The 19414-nt window shown below is 35.3% G+C and overlaps 1 protein-coding gene across 1 annotated transcript; it reads left to right on the forward strand.

Annotated features, from left to right (window-relative positions):
• Window positions 1–8312: 8312 nt before the first annotated feature.
• LOC145519021 (butyrophilin subfamily 1 member A1-like) lies at window positions 8313–18521 on the forward strand. The gene is made up of 9 exons (XM_081524268.1): window positions 8313–8328; window positions 12469–12489; window positions 12579–12599; window positions 12746–12766; window positions 13809–13829; window positions 14182–14208; window positions 14756–14782; window positions 17739–17765; window positions 17974–18521. The coding sequence occupies exons 1-9, from the start codon at window positions 8313–8315 to the stop codon at window positions 18519–18521; spliced, it is 729 nt and encodes a 242-aa protein (XP_081380394.1).
• The last annotated feature ends 893 nt before the right edge of the window (window positions 18522–19414 follow it).

The raw sequence follows: 19414 nt of genomic DNA on the forward strand, positions 1-19414 counted from the left end.
CACATCACAATGAAAGCAAAAATTAAGGGTTCTCCAAGTAGACAAATGGGAGAATAGTCTGATAGTATGCTGTGTGAATACTTTATCACAGACTACTGGTGTTGACATTTCACTATGTTGAATATATGTTTGAAACTTTGCTGCTGTTGTTGTTTAGTTGCTCACTCTTCGTGACCCCGTGGACTGCAGAACACAACACCTCCCTGTCCTTCACTATCTCCCGGAATTTGCTCAAACTTGTGTCCATTGAATCAGTGATGCCCTTCAACCATCTCATCCTCTGTCGTCCCCTTCTCCTGCCTTCAATCTTTCCCAGCCTCAGGGTCTTTTCTAATGAGTCAGCTCTTGGCATCAGGTGGCCAAAGTATTGGTGCTTCAGCTTCAGTATAAGTCCTTTCAATGAATATTCAGGGTTTGATCTCCTTGCAGTCCAAGGGACTCTCAAGAGTCTTCTCTAACGTCACAGTTCAAAAGCATCAATTCTTCGGCGCTCAACTTTCTTTACGGTCCAACTCTCACATCCATACATGACTACTGGAAAAACTATAGCGTTGACTACGTAGACCTTTGTCAGCAAAGTGATGTCTCTGCTTTTTAACACGCTTTTGAAAATTTACCTCCCTTAGATTCATTTACTTTCCCCATTTATAATTATATAAATTATATAAATTAACTATAACCTCTATGCACATTGAGAAGCATATCACATATTACAACTTTTGCTTCAACCATCAAATATATTTAGAAAATTCAAAAGAAAAGAAAACCTATCATATTTGTCCATGTTTGTACTCCTTTCCTTGTTCTGTCTTCCTTACTGATGTTCCAAGACTTCTTATTTTATCATTCCCTTTCAATAGCAAGACCTTTATTTAGCCATTCTTTTAGGACAGGTCTGCTGGCAAGAAATTCTCTTAGCTTACCTAAATCTGAAACTGTCTTTATTTCCCTTTCACTCCTAGAGGATGTTTTCACTGAGTATAGAATTCTGTTTGTGTTATTTTCTTTCAGCACTTTAAAAATATTCTGCCCCTTCCTCAGACTTCTATGGTTTCCGATTAGAAATCTACTATTAATACAATTCAAATTGTTTTTCTCATAAAAGTAAAGAATCATTACTCTACTTTCAAGATTTTTTTTTCTCTTTACTTTTCAGAAGTTGGATTATGATGTATCTTGGCATGGATTTGTTTAGTTTTATCTTATGTGTGATTTGCTCAGCTTATTGAATATATACATTAATGTCTTTTTCTACTCTCCTGGGACCCCAATGACATGTACATTAGATCTTTTGTTATAGCACCACAGGACTCTGAGATTTTATTGGTTTATTTCAGTCTATTTCCTCTTCATTGTTCAGTTTGGATAATTAGCATAGTATGATCTTCAAGTTCACTGACTAATTCTTCTATCATTTCCATTCTCTGCTAAGCCTATTTAGTGAGTATTTTATTTTGAATATTGTATTTTCTATTTCATAAATTTCTATGTTATCCTTTATATCTTCTATTTATTTACTAATACTATATTTTTTCATTTGTTAAAAGTGGATTTGTCATTGCTTATTTTTATGATTACCACATAAAATCCTTGACAAATATCTTTGTCATTTTGATGCTGGTATGTATTGCCTTTTTTTCATTTAAGATGATATTTTCTTGCTTCTCCAAGGTATAAAGTGTGATTTTTTTATTGTATCCTGGACATCTTGGGTCTTATGTTCTGAGGCTGTGTATTTTGTTACATCATCTATTGTAGCAAGCCTCAAATGGCACCACATGTACAGGAAAACGAAGATACCATCTCATTTTGCTAAGTAAAGGTGGAAGTAGAGGTTTCCCACTTAACATTATTTAGCACTGTAGAAGGAGAAAGGCACTTTGTTACTGCTGGATAGGGCTGAAAAACTCAGGTTCCCCTTTGGTCCTCTGCTGACAGTACCTCGCCTGGTAGAGTGAGGGCCACCTCATTACTATTTTCTGTGTATCTCCACCGACTCTGTGGCAGGGCAGGGACACTGACCTCACTGCTGCTGAGTGGGAATGAAAGTTCCAGCTCTCTGCTTTGCCCTCACTGACACCAACCAGGACAGGAAGGGGTACATTGTTAACTGAGTGAAGGTGAACCACCAGGCTACTCAGTCTTTGCTGAATAGCAGGAGTGGGATTATAGTTTTCTCTGTGGTGTTTAGCTGGAGTCAGGAAGTTATCACTTGAAAGTTTTCATCTTATTATGTTGTCCATTCCTGGTCCTGTGACCACAAAGGGCAAGCTTTTCTTGGGGGTTACTATGTCTTAGCATGCGTGTGTGTACTCAGTCGTGTCCAACTCTCTGCCACCCCAGGGACTGTAGCCTGCCAGGCTTTTGCATCCATGGGATTTTCTAGGCAAGAATACTGGAGTGGGCTTCCACTTCCTCCTCCAGGGGATCTTCCTAACCTAGGAATCCAACGTGTGTTTCCTGTGTCTCAGCAGATTCTTTACCAAAGAGTCATTTGGGTTTCCCTGGTGGTTCAGCTGGTAAAGAATCCACCTGGAGTGTGGGAGACCTGGGTTCAATCCCTAGGTTGGGCAGATCCCATGGAGAAGGGAAAGGCTACCCACTCCAGTATTCTGGCCTGGGGAATTCCATGGACTGTGTAGTTCTTGGGGTAGCAAAGAGTCAGACACGACTGAGTGACTTTCACCTACACCACCAGCATCTGGGAAGTTTTGTCTTTACCCATTGGCATTTCTGGATTGTTGGTTTCTCCAGCACCCACTCAGGGATACATTAGGAGAAAAAAAAGAGAGAGCGAGAGAGCTCACTATATGTCATTGCTGACATCTTTTATAGTCTTTTTGTATTTGATATATGTATATATATATATATATATATATATATATATATACACTGCTTGGGGCTTCAGTTATGAGGGGCATAGGGAAAAGTGTCTATTCCATTATTTCCCAGAACTAGATAATCCCCTGTTTTCTTAATTGACTGATAATATTTTTCTAATGTCTTCAACTACTTGAACAAATGTGCTCAGCAAAACACTAATAGACTTGAGTTTATTTTCCCTGTCTGGACACATTCCTTTAACTTCTTCAATTAAATAAAATTAATCTCACTTACCATTGGTTAATGGCATCTCTTACTTGACTAAGAAATGAGTTATAAAACCTTCTTTGGTGCAGCCTTATTTTCCTTTTATATTTTCATGAAGAAATATTTTCTATAATGAGATATTTAATTTTTAATTTTATAATTTTTCTTATGGTTGCTTTACCATAATTTGAAAATATTGTAATGAGTGCTAGTCTGGAAATGCCAGTACATATTGGTATCTTTTAGCAAAGCTACAGTATTGTTGCATAATCAATACATATAATTCAATAAGACAATGCATACCCTAATGTATCTCAAAATGTTTTATTCAAATTCTTTTTTCCCCTCTTTTACTTGTTTTGACATGTTTAGTGTTCCCTGGCATTAAAGCAAAGATATAAGGTAAAATTTTGCAATGCTGTGACAGTCCAGCCACTTAAAATGATAGGGAGTTATAACTGTCACTGCATTTCAGTCTTGATGAAACTATTCATCTGATATTATAGTGAAAAAAAGTTATAAACCAAATGTATATGAATAAGCATAGCTGAATTCAATGGAATGACAACAAAATTTGAGTTTTTAATTTTGTGTCACAAATACTATTCATTTTTCCATTGATGTAACAATGTGAAAGTCACTTTGAAATCACAAATCTTCCAAAAATATATTTCAGATTTGACTTGGCCTGTGGGCCATTGTCAGGCAATACCTGACATAGATCATGTTAAACTTCATAGGATACAGCAAAACGATGAGGGCATATCCAGAACTTGACCGAGAGTCCCTCATTTATTGTGAGGTGTCCACACTCAGCAATCCTTTACAACCCATAGGAGAAGCATCTTGCCAACCCTTGGCCTACCCTGAGATATTTAATTCCACATTGTTTTCTGAGTGGTTGCTGCTATCCACTGCATGATACTTAGAAATAATGAGACCCTCCAAGTCTATCTATGAAGGTTGAAACTTGGTCATAGACTTACAGGTTACTTGAAGTGTGAAATTAAATTTTATTGTAGAAACAACAATAGGATTGGTCTGGATGTTAATAAAAAAAATTCTCTGGTGTACTTTTTTAGAATTTCCCCCCAGAATAGACGACATAGACACTTTCCCTGCAATTCACCTACTCTACCTCTTAGTGACGTTCTTTATTATTGAAGTATCCTGGAGGGAATATCACAAAAATGGTAAGTTACTAAATACTTAAATAATTAAAGTCATGATATCTTAAGGGAACTGTCCACTGTCTGACAGACTTTGACATGGTTTCTGAATGGTGATGATAACAGACATGAGCAGGTTCTGAACTTCCCTTTATAAAAGCTGAACTGGAGGCAAAAGCAGGAATAGTCTCACTCCACTGTGTACTTTTGATGGGAGCTCATTCATTTAGTTCTAGACAACACTATTTAAGAAAGATTTTGACAAATTGCAATTCATCAAGTGTACCATTCACCCAAACTGCAAAGTTTCTGAAAACATTTCTTTTAAATTAACAGAATAAATAGTTGACATTTGTCAACTATTTTGATAACTTTTCATTGAGAATAAATTCTCTCTTTCAGTCTCTCCATTTCTCGCTTTCTCTCCAGAGTTATTTCAACAGTTAGCATTAGGAATAACTGCTTGAAGCTGTAAAGAGTCATATTTGAGCTCTATCTATTAGGAAATATTTTAATGATGATGCCTTTTTCATCATTGGATATATCTGCAAAAATGTTATGTATTGACTACCACTGATATAATTTTGTTGAAATATTTATTTATTTATTTATTTTTGCTGTGCTAAGTCTTCGTTGCTATACACCAGCTTTCTCTAGTTGCGGTGAGTAGGGGTACTCTTTGTTGTGGTGTACAAGCTTCTCATTGCAGTGGCTTTTCTCATCGTAGAGTACAGGCTCTAGGCACATGGATTACAGCACGTGGGCTCTAATAAAATAGTTACAGCACATGAGCTCTAAAGCACTGATTCAGTAGTTGTGGTGCATAGGCTTAGTTGTTCTGTGGCATGAGGGATCTTCCAGGATCAGGGATCAAATCCCTGCATTGGCAGATGGATTCTTAACCTCTGGACCACCAGGGAAGTCCTTGTTGAAATCTTCATGGTCATATATAGGAATTATTTTTCTTATATTAGAGAGTAGATGCCTAAATCAGGTGGAGGATTGCATTATAATATGTAAAGAAAAAATCCTATATTCTCAATCAAGATTTGCAGGGTAATGTTAAGAAAAATTTTACCACAGGGTTTTCACAATTTTTAAAGTTGCTTTTAGAAAAAAAAATCTCCTTAGCAAACAAATTATGCAATATTTTACAAATTCAAAACTTCTGAATGTGCAGAAATATTTAAGGAAATACACAGATATTTTTCAGTATAGATTCTTAGACAGCAGTAGAACTCAATGAGCATTGCTGAATGAAATCCCATGAAAATATTTTATACTAAAACAAACACACTGGCTTTAAATAAATGCTCTTAAATCAAATCAAGATAAAATTTTTAAAAACTCAATTTAAATTAATATAGTCATCACAACAGAAAAATGGACATTGGCACAAAACAGGATTCAAAATTTCACCAAATATCTTTTAAAATTCCTAATAATAAACTAAAGCAATCAATATAGTATTAGAATCTACTTCAAAGGATTGTTGTTGTTTAGTTGCTAAGTTGTGTCTGACTCTTTTGTGACCCCATGGACTGCAGTCTGCCAGGCTCCTTTGTTCATGGGATTTCCCACACAAGAACACTGGAGTGGGTTGCCATTTCCTTCTCCAGGGGATCTTCCCGACCCAGTGATCGAACCTGAGTCTCCTGATTGGCAGGTGGATTCTTTACCATTGAGCCACCAGAGAAGCTCACTTCAAAGGATAGAGCCACACAATCCAATTTAAGGAATTCAAACATCTTACCTATGAATGGCTAATCACAAATATTTCACTGAAAAATATTATAGAACAAGAAACAGGAGAGCTACTGTTCTGCGCTCTTAGGCTGATAAAAGAGATGGATTTGATTTTCTTTATGTGCCTCTTACATATATAAATTATTATAACTTTATTGGGAGAATATTCTGAGCTACAGAATCCCATAGATTCTGCATTGTCAGGCCCAGAAAGTGAAAGTCGCTCAGTCATTCCCACTCTTTGCAAGAACCCATGGACTGTAGCCAGCCAGGTTCCTCTGTCCATAGAATTCTCCAGGCAAGAATACTGGAGTGGGTGTAGCCATTCCCTTCTCCAGGGGATCTTCCCAACCAGGGGTTTGAATTTGGGTTTCCCACATTGCAGGCAGAGTGTTTTCTTTACTGTCTGATCAACCAGGAAAGCCCAGATTTGACACTCAGCCGGTCATATCTATGTGTTCGTATGTTAGTCCTTGCCATGCTTACACATCTACTGGATAAGGAGCAATTTAAATCTTCCAGTGTTTTTTGTTTTTAATTAATTATTTATTTATTTCATGTTTTGGCTGTGGTGGGTCTTTGTTGCTATATGTCAGCTTTCTTTAATTGCAGCAGGTGGGGGCTGCTCTCTAGCTGAGGTGCACAGGTTTCTCATTGCAGTGGCTTCTCTTGCTGTGCAGCAGTCTCTATGTGCGGGGACTTCAGTAGTTACAGAGCATGGGCTCAGTAGTTGTGGCTCATGGGCTCTAGAGCACAAGCTCAATAGTTGCGGTGCGTGAGCTTAGTTGCTCTGTGGCATGTGGTGTCTTCCTGGAGCAGGGATAGAACCAGTGTCCCCTACATTGGCAGGCGCATTCTTAACCACTGGATCACCAGGGAAACTCTCCATGGTACTTTTGACCTGGGTCCAGATTTGTGACAACAGAGGTGACAACAGCAGCAGAAGTGGCCTCAGAGGCTGTGGCCGTGGGAAAGAGGAGGTTCTAGTGTGTGCCGTAAGAGGGCCTGCAGTGGAGGCCCTGCAGTGGAGGCCTGCTTGCCAGTCGGTCCCCAGGACCTATTCCTGTGATATTTGCACAAATATTGACTTTGCTCTGAGTGTTGGAAGAGAAACAAATATTCATAGCAACTTTATTTATATTAGCATTAAATAATACAAATACCTTTCAATGAATAGTTAAATAAACCATTGCCACACTACCTCAGGTATAGTAGAAACTAGAAATGAAAAAAATAGAAATTCTTAGCAGAGAAAAAAGATTAGAAAAGATAGCCAAATCAAAATTTTAGAACTGAAAAATATAATATGTATAATTTAATTATTACCAAATTGATACAATAGCAGAACATAGATGACAAAGTAAAAAGACCAGAAACTGGAAGACAAATCTATATATATTTTTTTAATCTGAAGACTAAGAAAGAAAATATATTTAAACAATGAAGAGAGCTACGGAGAAACTATGAGATAATATCAAAAATTCTAACATAAAAGTCATGAGATTCCCAGAGGAGAGAGGAAGACTGAGGTATAAAACATATTTGAAGAAAAATGTCACAAGTTTTTCAAACTTGATGATTTAAATTTGCAAAATGCTAGGCAACTTACAAGCAGAATAAACTCCGTGAATAACTATATGCCTAGATACATCACAGGGGTAAAGAATCCACCTGCCAATCAATGCAGGAGACACAAGAGGTGCAGGTTTGATGCCTGGGTTGCAAAGAGCTCCTGGAGAAGGAAACAACAACCCACTTCAGTATTCTTGCCTGGAAAATTCCATGGACAGAGGAGCCTCGTGGGCTACAGTCCGTGGGGTAGCAGAGAGTCTGACACAACTGAGCAACTGAGCACGTACACATGCAGATACATCACAAACATAATTCTTGAAAACCAAAGATAAAGAACTCTTAAAAGTTTCTAGAGGAAAACAATAGAGAAGAAATTATTTAAGATCAGATGGTTTCACATCAGAAATCACAGGAGAAAGAGTGCAGTGTGGCAACAGCTTTAAAATGTGATTGAGAAAACTGTCAACACAGTAGTCTATATATATATATACTCAGTGAAAATAGTCTTCAGTGAAAAATACAAAATAAGGACAATCATGTATGGGAGAAAGGAAAGCAAGGAATTTATCAGAATGTTTGTTTAATGAGAAACTCTAAAGGAATTTCTGCAAGCTTAAAGGAAATGACCCCAGAGGGATTAATAAAGAGGAAGGGAAGGATATGGTGGATAAGGTGAAGTTTGTCTTTATCAGTTTTTATTCTGGAAATTAAAAGTTTCCTTTTTTTTTAGAAAACATGAAGAAAGAAAAAGGTATGTTATCTTCATCCATATACAAAGATTTGATTAATAACCTAGTTGATTCTAATTCTTAATTCATTTGTAAGTTGTATCAATTTATTGGAAACAAATGAGCTTATCTAATCTTTTATTAAGAGAAAGGAAGTAAAAGGACAATTTATCTCCTCCCAAATGGAAAATACATAATTGAAGAAAAATCAGACCTGATTTATATAAAAGCTATGTTCTTGGTACATTGGCATTATGTAAAATAGAATTTTGTCCATAAAAGAATTACTATTTGTTTCTCTGTAATTTTATTTGTGAATTTTTAAATTTGTTAATTACCTCAATTTTTTAATATCAATACTTGTTTTGCAGAGAAAATAAAGGAAAAGGGTGAGTTTTGACCCACTTAAAAGATATCATTACAGCAAACATCATAGCAAACAATAACAAGGAAAGGTTTCCAGTATTTTGATACTTACACAAAATAAAAGTTTTCCCCTGGCATACCAACCTATTTGAAACTCTGTTGATCCTGTTTGCAATTTGCTTCGATTTAATCTGTAGTAAATTTGTTCCTATTTGTTTTTCCATATTGTCCAAATTTTTTCTAATATTTTTTCAGAAACAATGAAGGAAGAAAAGAAGTCAGAACAAGGTGGGCCTTTTATCTTCAGAGAAATATACATTACATAACTAGAGCAATGTCAGCCCTTGACTCTGCGAGAGCAACTCTATCTACGAGTATTGTTGCGCTGTTAGAACCAAGGGCTTTGTCCGTGAGTAAATGCATTGATTCGACTTTCTGTTTTTTTATTTTTGGATGGCTTCTATTGATTTATATTTACTTCTCAGTTCAGTTCAGTTCAGTTGCTCAGTCGTGTCCAACTCTTTGCGACCCCATGAATCACAGCATGCCAGGCCTCCCTGTCCATCACCAGCTCCCGGAGTTTACCCAAACCCATGTCCATCGAGTCTGTGATGCGATCCAGCCATCTCACCCTCTGTCGTCCCCTTCTCCTCCTGCCCCCAATCCTTCTATTGAGGTAAAATTCATGTAATGTTAAGTTAACCACTGAAGTGTGCAATTCAGTGACATTTGATACATTCATGATATTGAGTAACTATCACTTCCATCTAGTTTCAAAATAATTTTATCACCCTAAAAGTAAACTTCACACTCATTAAGAAGTCACTTCTCATTCCCCCACTTCTTAGTCTCTGGCAGCCACTGACTGGTCTGCTTTCTGTCTCTGATCCCATACGCGTGGAATTATACTATATGCCACATTTTTTGTGTCTGCCTTTGTTCACTTGCATAAAGTTTTTGAGGTTCATTTATGTTGTAGCATGTATAAGTACTTCATTCCTTTTTAAGGCCAAATTCATTGTATAGGTATACCACATTTTGTTTATCCATAAATTGTTAATGGGCATTTGGACTTTTTACGCTTTTTTGATTATTGTGAATGGTATGGCTCCTGATTGCTGTTTTTCTTTAAATGCCTGTTTTCAGTTGCGGGGGCGGGTAGTATATACTTAGCAATTGCTGGGTTATATGGTATACTTTGTTTATATTGAGAATCTGTTTCCTATAAAGATGGCACCATTTTACACTACAATCAGCAATGTATTAGAGTTCCAGTGTCTCTTCTATCTCAATAACACTTGTTACTTTTTATTTTTGAAAATTATAGTCATAGTAGTGCCTGTAAAGTGGTATCTCATTAGGGTTTTGATTTGCATCTCCCAATGGAGGAAAGAAATTGAGTATCTTTTCATATGCTAGTCAGTTGTTCATCTTCCTTGGAGAAATGTCTAGTCAAGACCTTTGCTCTTTTTTTTAAATGACCTTTTTTAAATGACCTTTGCTTATTTTAAAACTGGATTCTTTTTTTTCTGTCATTGAGCAGTCAGAACTTTATTTTCTTTATATATATTTGATCCTAGGCCCTTAAAATATGTAATTTGCAAATATTTTCTCCCATTCTGTACCTTGTCTCTTCACTGTTTAATCTTTTGATGAACAGAAGTTTTCAAAATTTTTTAAATCAACTCCAATTTATCTGCTGTCCTTTCTTTTGTTGCTTGTGCATTGGTATCATTTTTAAGAATCCATTCTCAAATCCAAGGTTATGAAAATGTAACTTTATGTTTTCTTTTAAGAGTTTTATATTTTTAAACACTTGGCATTTAGGTTTGTATCATTTGGAGTACATAATATGAAGGTAGTAGAACATAATACAGTAAATAAAAGAAGTCTATATGTATGAATTAATGATTGGAGGGTTTTGATTATGTTAAAAGACTAATTTTATTTTCACTAATGTGGTTGAAATAGGAAAAAATATGAAGTGCAGTGTTTAACTTTTAAGCGTCTGACAAACTCTTTACATAGTCTTGCTATGTATTACACAGTATTACAGAGTACTGCATAGTATTTGAGGGTGCTGCTTTCCTCTAAGGCTTTATTTTTCTACTGAAAGTCTCTTTGTCTAATAATAAAATACACAGGCAAGTGCACACCCCATTTTTTCTGTTTTGACACATATTAGGTTAAATTATGAATCATTGGAGTAGGTTGGTTAAAAATAACTTTTATATGCTTCTATCTTTTTACCAGAGAGACCTGTTAATGGAAGAATAATATTACAATGAGGGGTTTCCCTGATAGCTCAGTTGGTAAAGAATAGGCCTGCAATGCAGGAGACCCAGGTTTGATTCCTGGGTTGGGAAGATCCCCTGGGGAAGGCATAGGCTACCCACTCCAGTATTCTGGCCTGGAGAATTCCATGGACTGAATAGGCCATGGGGTCCCAAAGAGTCGGAAACGACTGAGCGACTTTCACTCACTCATATTACAATGAAAGTCAAACCAAACAGTAACAAATAAAGAGGGACCAAAACAGTGTTAAATTTTATAGAAATATGCAGACAAAGCAGTGTTAAATTTTATAAAAAATAGAAATTTTTGGAAAAAAATATTTTTGGAAAAATATGATATTACTTGTACATAGTAAATAGGGTCATAAAACAGAAGAGAAAGTCCAACTCCCATAAAAACCTTTAATAATTTCTAGACATATCAATGTCAAAGGCAACGAAGAATTTAAGTGCATTGTGGAGTTGAAAATAGGGTGTAAATGGAAACAAGATTTATGGTTTTTTTCCAGTATGAGTTTTACTGCCATATAGTTTTAATAATCTAAGAACTTGGTCATCAAAGTAACAAAAGGCAACTAATACTTCACTTTTATAATAAGTGAATTGCTCTAAAGAAAAAATTTTCTTAACTGTTACTTAGGTGGTTTTCAAAATACTGGCTAGCTCTACCTCTTATAATCCTAAGGAGAATTTCACCTTTTAAAAAGCTATTTTCAGGGACAGAGGATGTCCAGTTTACTTTTAAATGGCATTACTTTTAAAAATGAATTCATTACTAAATCTCATCCATCAACTGACATATCGTTCAACAAGAAGATGACAGGTTACTTTTAAAAATGATGCTGAAGTGCCCAGAGATAATACAGAAAACAGAACAGATACTTGTATTGGGTAAAATAGTTATTTTTGATGTCAGACAATGTTAGATAAAGTTCTGACTCTGAAATAAGCTACTGTGGGGGAATTCAGCAAGAAATGTATCTTTGCTCTAACTTCACTTTACTCTTCTGCATATGTGTAATAACTTGTCTGGAGTACTTCTGATGACCAAATGTAATGCTACTTCTAAAACAAGTATCATAGAGTCTAGTACAGGGAAAGTACTTCAGTAAAAGTCAATTTTTGTAATGGTGATGATGATGGTGATGATAATAGTAATGTTACCATATCATTAAAAGGACTTTTTTGTGGGATTTTAAGTTCAGTCATGATAAACTAAAATTTCTTTTTCTACTTCATCATTTGGTAAAGAGCAATGTGACCCCTGTATATTTTACAGTACAACACCTAGAAAATAAATATAAATTTCTTCACTCTATAGAACAGGTGAAGACATTTTCGAAGGTTTTTGTGTTTCTGTTTCTTAGTGATTTTTATATTACTTCTTATTTTTCGGGTCAACTTAGGAAAGAAAATGGTAAACTTTAATGATTATTTACAAAACATGATCTTTCTGTTAAATGTTTCATAAGAATTCTTATATTACTTTTTTGTTTTTTTCAGATCAACCTAGGAAAGAAAATGGTAAACTTTAATGACTCTTTACAAAATATAATCTTCCTATTAGCTGTTTCTTAAGAATTCTTATATATTAAAATTTTTATTTTTTTCAGATCAACTTAGGAAAGAAAATGGTAAACTTCAATGCCTCTTTACAAAATATGATCTTCCTATTAGCTCTTTCATAAGCATTCTTTTTTAACTAATTTATTTATTTTAATTGAAGGCTAATTACTTTACAATATTGTAGTGGTTTATATATTACTTTTTGTTTTTTCAGATCAACTCAGGAGAGAAAATGGTAAACTTTAATGACAATTTGTAAGATATGATCTTTCTATAGTGATTTTTCTTGCATCTTCTTTTTTTCAATCCTCCTACATACTATGTATACTTTTCTCTTTTGTGAATTTTATTTATTCTTACTATATTACAAACTTCTATCACCTGTTTCTCTTTGTTCTGCTTTCACCAGCTAACTCACTTTTCCCATTCACTCTTCTCTTTATCTGATGTATTGTTATATTTTGATTGTCCCCATGATGCTAACAGTAACTCCTTCTCATGACTCTGAAATGAATGAAATTCTAATGAGAATATATTTGAAAAAGCTCTCTTGGTGCTTACTATGCCCTTGATCTGATTCTAAGAAAAATTCAAAACCTCTTCTATGCAGGACCCTGTTGAAAATGTACAATAAATTGTTCCTTGTAGAGAGTGCCACTGTTCTCTACCTTGTGATTGAAGACTCAACAGGCTGGACCAGGAGTGGAGGTTTATAGGGATACAAAAGGGATAGGGTTAGGGAGGTATAGTGATACAGAATCTTCAGTTCTCATTTAAACAGAGCTGAGTTCAAATTTTTGATCTGCCCATTAACCAACAGAAATTTCTTCATGCTACTGACCACTTTGATTCTCAGATTTTTCTTTTGTGAACAGAGGAGCACTATTTCACAATTATTTTTCTAGTATTCATTAATTACATAAAGCACTTACCAAATATTTGTCATTGGAAACATTGAATAAACTGTAGTTTCTATTGCACAGATGATTTATAGCATGACAACATTGCAGGTGATGATTATCATGACTAAAAGAATACTTCATAGAGGAATTGGATAATTTTCCTCTTGAATTTTAACTGTAAACTTATTTATCTATATTAACATGTAATATGCTTTCTTATTTTCTTTCTATTTTGAAACAAGTGTTGGAGAAAACTGAGGTTTTCTTAAAAATCATAATGAGCTTATTTAAGTCATCGTATGTCATCCTTCCAAGCAGGTTTAGGTTTTTGTTTCTCTGTAACATTAACATAGGTTTTTCATTCTTGTTTTTCAGGAAAATTGCAAAATGAAATTGGTAATTGTATTCTAGTAGTCAAATATTTGCAAGATTTTCCTCTTCTGGTAACCCCTTGCTTTCCTTTATTCTTTCCCCTTAACTCCTCATTTCATGTATCTTTTGCATTCCTCTACTGCCTCTACATATTGCAGCTATCATGTTAGGAATAATTTATCTGCTTGTCTTGATTTAACACTTAAAATCATGAGATTCAACTTTATTTTATTCATAAAAAACAATTTCAGAATAGAGCAATGGCTTGACTAATAATAGTAATAATTAAGATAAACCCCTCAGTGAAAAGCATATCTTTTTTCCTGTTTCTTCATCTCTTTGAGAGTCCCTGTCTGATGTGTACATCTCCTTTCAGATGAGAGGAAAGCTCAATTTAAGAATGGTAAGTAACTCAGAAGTTCGTTCATGGGATCAAATTCCACAAATAATAAAATACCTAACCCTTCTCTAAACCTCCTTCCTAAAAAAGTCAGGCATATTATACCCTTGTATGTGCTCACTGTAGAAGCATGAATGGAAGAGAATCTGTAAAAATGAGTTAGCTCATTTTCTTTCTTAATTGATGATATCTTTTCCTTGAGATTGAAAAAAAATTCTAATTTTGGATGGATATTTCTCAAGCGTTTGTTCCTTTCTCTTATCCCCTTACAACTCTTTTCTTTACTGTTTCAGTCTTTGTCTCACTCTTTTCAGTTCTTTATCCTTTCACCTCTGTTCTTCCTGTTACTCCTTTCTTTCTTCCTCCCCTCGTTCCTTTCAGTTTGTCTATTATTCTTTCTAAAGTTAAAGGCATGGTCACAGTATTGTGAAGAAGGGAAGGTATGGAGAAGTAAATAAGTCACTGAATACTTAGAGAATGCCAGTGATGAGAGAGGAAAAGATACAAGGACCAGGAAGGGATAATATTTTCTCATTTTGCTCACTTGCAGGCTGGCAGAAGACATCATTGTACCCTGGTAAGTACATGACCCTGAAGAAGATGATTCTAAGATATAGAATTAAGCTTTTAAAGTCTATGCGATATTGTACTACTAACTACCACATGACAAAAAAAAAATATAGAACACAATTTCTTGTCCTTAGCAAACATAGCAAGAACAATAATTTTTAAAGTATTTTTTCATCTTTTTCTCATGTGTGTCTTACAAGTTAATTAAAGCAGAAATTAAGAAATGAAAGTAAAGTATAATTTTCTCTTTTGTGGTTTTTATTCATTCTTCCTACATTACATCTTCAGTAATCTTTGTATAACAAGGTTATTCAATTTTTTCTCTAATTTTTTCTACTGAAAATTTTATATTTTTAGCTATTACCATTAGGTCTATCACACATTTTGAGTTAATTGTTTTGTGTGAGTAGAGGGAAAGATCTAAACATATTTTTTTTGTATGTGGATATCCAGCTGTGCTAGCACCAACTCTTGAGAGTATACTTTTCCTCATTGAATTGCATTTGTAACTTTTGAAAAAACATCACTTGATCATAAATTGACTTCTAGACTCAAAATTCTGTTCTGTTGTTCTAATTTAGTTTATTCTTCTCCTTTTAGTACATTTGGGGAGAAGCTTAGGTTACTGGTTTAAAATAATACTTTCTCTGCTTCAAACATTTAAAGCTCTAAGTTTCCCTCTAGGCAATACTTTTAGCTGCATTCAATAGTTTGGTAGGTAGCAATTTTGTTTTTATTCAATTTCAAGTATTTTCAAAATTGTCTTTTTGATTCACAGATTATTTATAAATATATTGATTTATATCCAAATGTTCTGTATATCTAAAATTTGCTTCTGTTTTTTATTGCTAATTTAATTTTATTTTTAAGAGGTCATCCTTTTATGGTCATTCTTTAACTAGCAATTTTAAGTATTTTTTCATGAATGACTCTTTCTTAATATAAAGTGATCTTTTTTCACAATTTCTCCAGTCTCAGTTGTTGCCTTGGGGAAGATGATTTGCTTAGTTATTTACTCAGCCCTTCCAGAAATATTCTTCATGTTGATTTCAACAACATTTTCCTCCTAATTAAGTAGGTTTCTCATACATTTTCTTCCAGTTAGTTTCATGTGTCAATCATTGTATGAAAAATACAACTATAGACTTATTTGCCAATCTCAGTTTTTTTCTAAGGTCCCCCTTTATGGTTGCTCACTTGAAGCTCCCTGGTAAAGTTGTAAAAAGTCCATCATCTTGATTTCTGCTCACTCTTAATTTTCCTAAAACACTCTATTCCATAAATAAATTGCACTATTCCCTTGTGCTGAGTGCACTTTTAATTTCATCTCTTATTTTAGGTGGCCTACAAAAGTGATGGCCATACTTGTTCTGTAAAGGCCAAGACTGTAAATATTGTAAGGTTTGTGGGTTACATGGTCCTGTCACAATTACTCAACTGTGCCCTTTTAGCGCAAAGGCAGCCACAGACAATACATACTTAGTATGGCTGTGTTGAGAAGGAAATGGCAACCCAGTTCAGTATTCTTACCTGGAGAATCCCATGGACAGAGGAGCCTGGTGGGCTGTAGTCCATGGAATAGCAAACAGTCGGACACAACACAGCAACCGAACACACACATGCACACACACAGTTGTGTTACAATAAAACTATTTAAACAAACATGGGGTGGGCCAGATTTGGCTCCCAGGCCGTACATAGTTTGCTGACTCTTGGCTAGAAAGTCACCTTTTAACTTTGAAAATTTACCCATTTTGGAAGCTTTTCATTTATTTTGATTTATGAGTGAAAAAAAGGTGAATAATTATTTAAAAATGAATAGTTTTAAATAGAACATCAATAACAGACCCAGTGAATACCCTCTTTAAATTAGCTCCTTTAGTCCTGTGTAGTGCATAAGGTATGTTTCCTAAGTAATCATAGGAAAATGTCTTAGCAACTGTTTTGTCTCCTCTTACCATGGATATCTTGGGCTTCCCAGGTGGCGCTAGTGGTAAAGAACCCACTTGTCAATGCAGGAGACATAAGAAACACAGGTTCAATCCCTGGGTTGGGAAGATCTCCTGGAGGAGGGCATGGAAACCCACTCCAGTGTTCTTGCTTGGAGAATCCCATGAACAGAGGAGTCTGGCGGGCTACAGTCCATAAAGTTGCAAAGAGCTGGACGTGACTGAAGCAACCTAACACACACACATATCATGGATGTCTCTATATGCAGTCAGTTTCACCTTTTTTTGGTCACTCCTATTACCTAAGCATTAAACCAAGACCACACACTTTTTAAGTGTTGGTTACAGTATTTTGCTTTCACTTTACAATAGCACTTTCTGCATCAAGCAATGCAATTAGCTTTGATTTTTTTAAAAAAGCAATTCCCATTATCTCCACAGTTTAACCACACTCATATAAATTATATCATCTTGGTCAGTAGTACTCCAGAATAACTCTCTTAAGTAGCTCTGAGGACTAGGTTTTTTTTCCAGTTTTCTCCATTTTTAGGGCCTTACAATTCTGGGATTGGGTGGGAAAGTGTACAGTGAGACTGAAAATGAAAAAAAAATCACATGAACTATTTTATTGTCAAATCTAGAAATGATATGGTCCCGTGCTGAACACATTTTATTGCCTGCAGTTCAGTTGCATAGTCTCAACTAAATTCAGTGAAGGTGGTGAAAGGCAAGCATTAATTTAGCTATTTGTTTAAGAAGAGGGTAACTGTTTGTTGGGAATGCCTATAGTCTGCACTATATTAAGAATAATTTAGAGGAGTTCATTCTTATAAAAATATTTAATAAGAAAAGCAGTGAAAGCTTTAGTTCAAGCAAAAGTTATAGAATACTTTTGGAATACCCATTTGAATGGGTATGATCCTTAGCAAAAGAAGCATTAGAAAGAAGAAATTACCTCTTGTACAAGGAAATTCAGGTACTAGGTCTGATAATGACTATTTATTTGCTTTTTAGACTGGAGGAAAGAATTTTTCCAGGCTGGTGAGTTATTCCCTGATGGCAGAAGAGAGACTACTCCTTACTCTCTCAGGATCAGTCTGAGGATTTATTGGAAGAGGGCAGATGAAAGAGTCCATGTGGGAATATATGAGTGTCCCACAAGCTCAAAAATATCTCAGGCTAATAATAGCAGTATGTCTGCTTCCTGATCCCTCTTTTTCAGATATTAAAATGATTATTGTCTTTGCAGTGGATGTTACTATGGATCCAGCCACTGCCCATGCTTCCCTCTTCTTGTCAGAAGGGAACAGACGTGTAACCTGGGGAGAGAAGTCTCAAGATCTGCCTGAGGACCCACAGAGATTTTGTTCTCTTCCCTGTGTGCTGGGTCATCAAGTCATCACCTCAGGGAGGTGGTACTGGGAAGTAGAGGTCGGGAGCCATGGCGCATGGGACCTAGGGATTTGTAGGCCTCATGTAATGAGAAAGGGCAGGATTTGTATCAAACCTGAGGATGGTTTCTGGGCTCTCAGGTTCTATAAGCAGGAGTATTGGGCACTCACCTCTCCAGAAACAAAACTCACTGTAAAGGCGCACCCGGCCAGAGTGTGTATTTTCCTAGAATATGAGGAGGGACGTATTTCATTTTATAATATGGTAGATAAATCTCACATTCACACCTTGTCTCAAGGAGCCTTTGGTGGGCCCTTAAAGCCTTTTTTCAGGCTTTGGCCCAGTGAGTCAGAGCATTTGACCATCTGTCCAATGCCTGGAGCAGACCAGAATCCCCTGTACTAGGAGCATCATATAAGCTGCAGGTCAGTGTGGCCTGAAGCATTTGATCATGACATGAATTCTCCTAGACCAGAAGCAAATTATTTTTTCTTATCCATATTTATGGTTTTCCTTATCCATTTATTTTCTTCATAAACAGCTTCCCCAAAGCATGGTGCAGGGTAGAAAACTGTGTGTTTCTTGTGGTATATTTAATGAAAAAAAGAGATCATAAAATATAATCATATCATTATTATAAATGTATACAAAGCACTAGTGTATGTGATTGTCCATATAGTGTTGCAATGTCTTTAAGATTACAAATTTAAAATGTCAAAGGTGAAAATAAGGGGAGAATAACGTTTTGTTTTGTATTCTTTTGCACCTTTGGGTTTTACACTAATTTATAAAGTGAAATGCAGAAAAATAAAATTAAAACCTTCAAATAAAAAATAATTGACTTGTTCTCAGTTGTCAACTTAGTGACATTCAGATGTATTCAATCTTATTCTTTAGTTTCCTGTGTGAGCATCTATATTCCATCCTTACACTTTTTACCCTCCCATTCACTCTGAGGTGTTGGTTCGTTTCTGCCTTTTCTTGCTACTATGTATAGCTTGGGAAGACAGTTTCTTAATGTACATGGAGTATGAATTATTTTTTAGAATAATCTTGTGGGTTTTAGCACTTATACAGACTCATGTAGCCACTACTACATTCAGGATAAAAGATAATTCCATTACTCCAAAAAACTATTTTGTGCTAGATTTCTGTAGTCAAACCTTTCATTAATACCTAACCTGGAAACAGTTGATCAGATTAGTGTTTCTGTATGTTTTGTATTTTACCAGAAGTTCATATAAATAGAATCATTATATTTTGTGTTTTGAGATTGGCTCCTTTCCCTTGGAATAAGG

The sequence above is a fragment of the Giraffa tippelskirchi genome, chromosome 8, assembly GCF_054371585.1.
Source record: "Giraffa tippelskirchi isolate mGirTip1 chromosome 8, T2T-mGirTip1v1.2.pri, whole genome shotgun sequence".
NCBI lineage: Eukaryota > Metazoa > Chordata > Mammalia > Artiodactyla > Giraffidae > Giraffa > Giraffa tippelskirchi.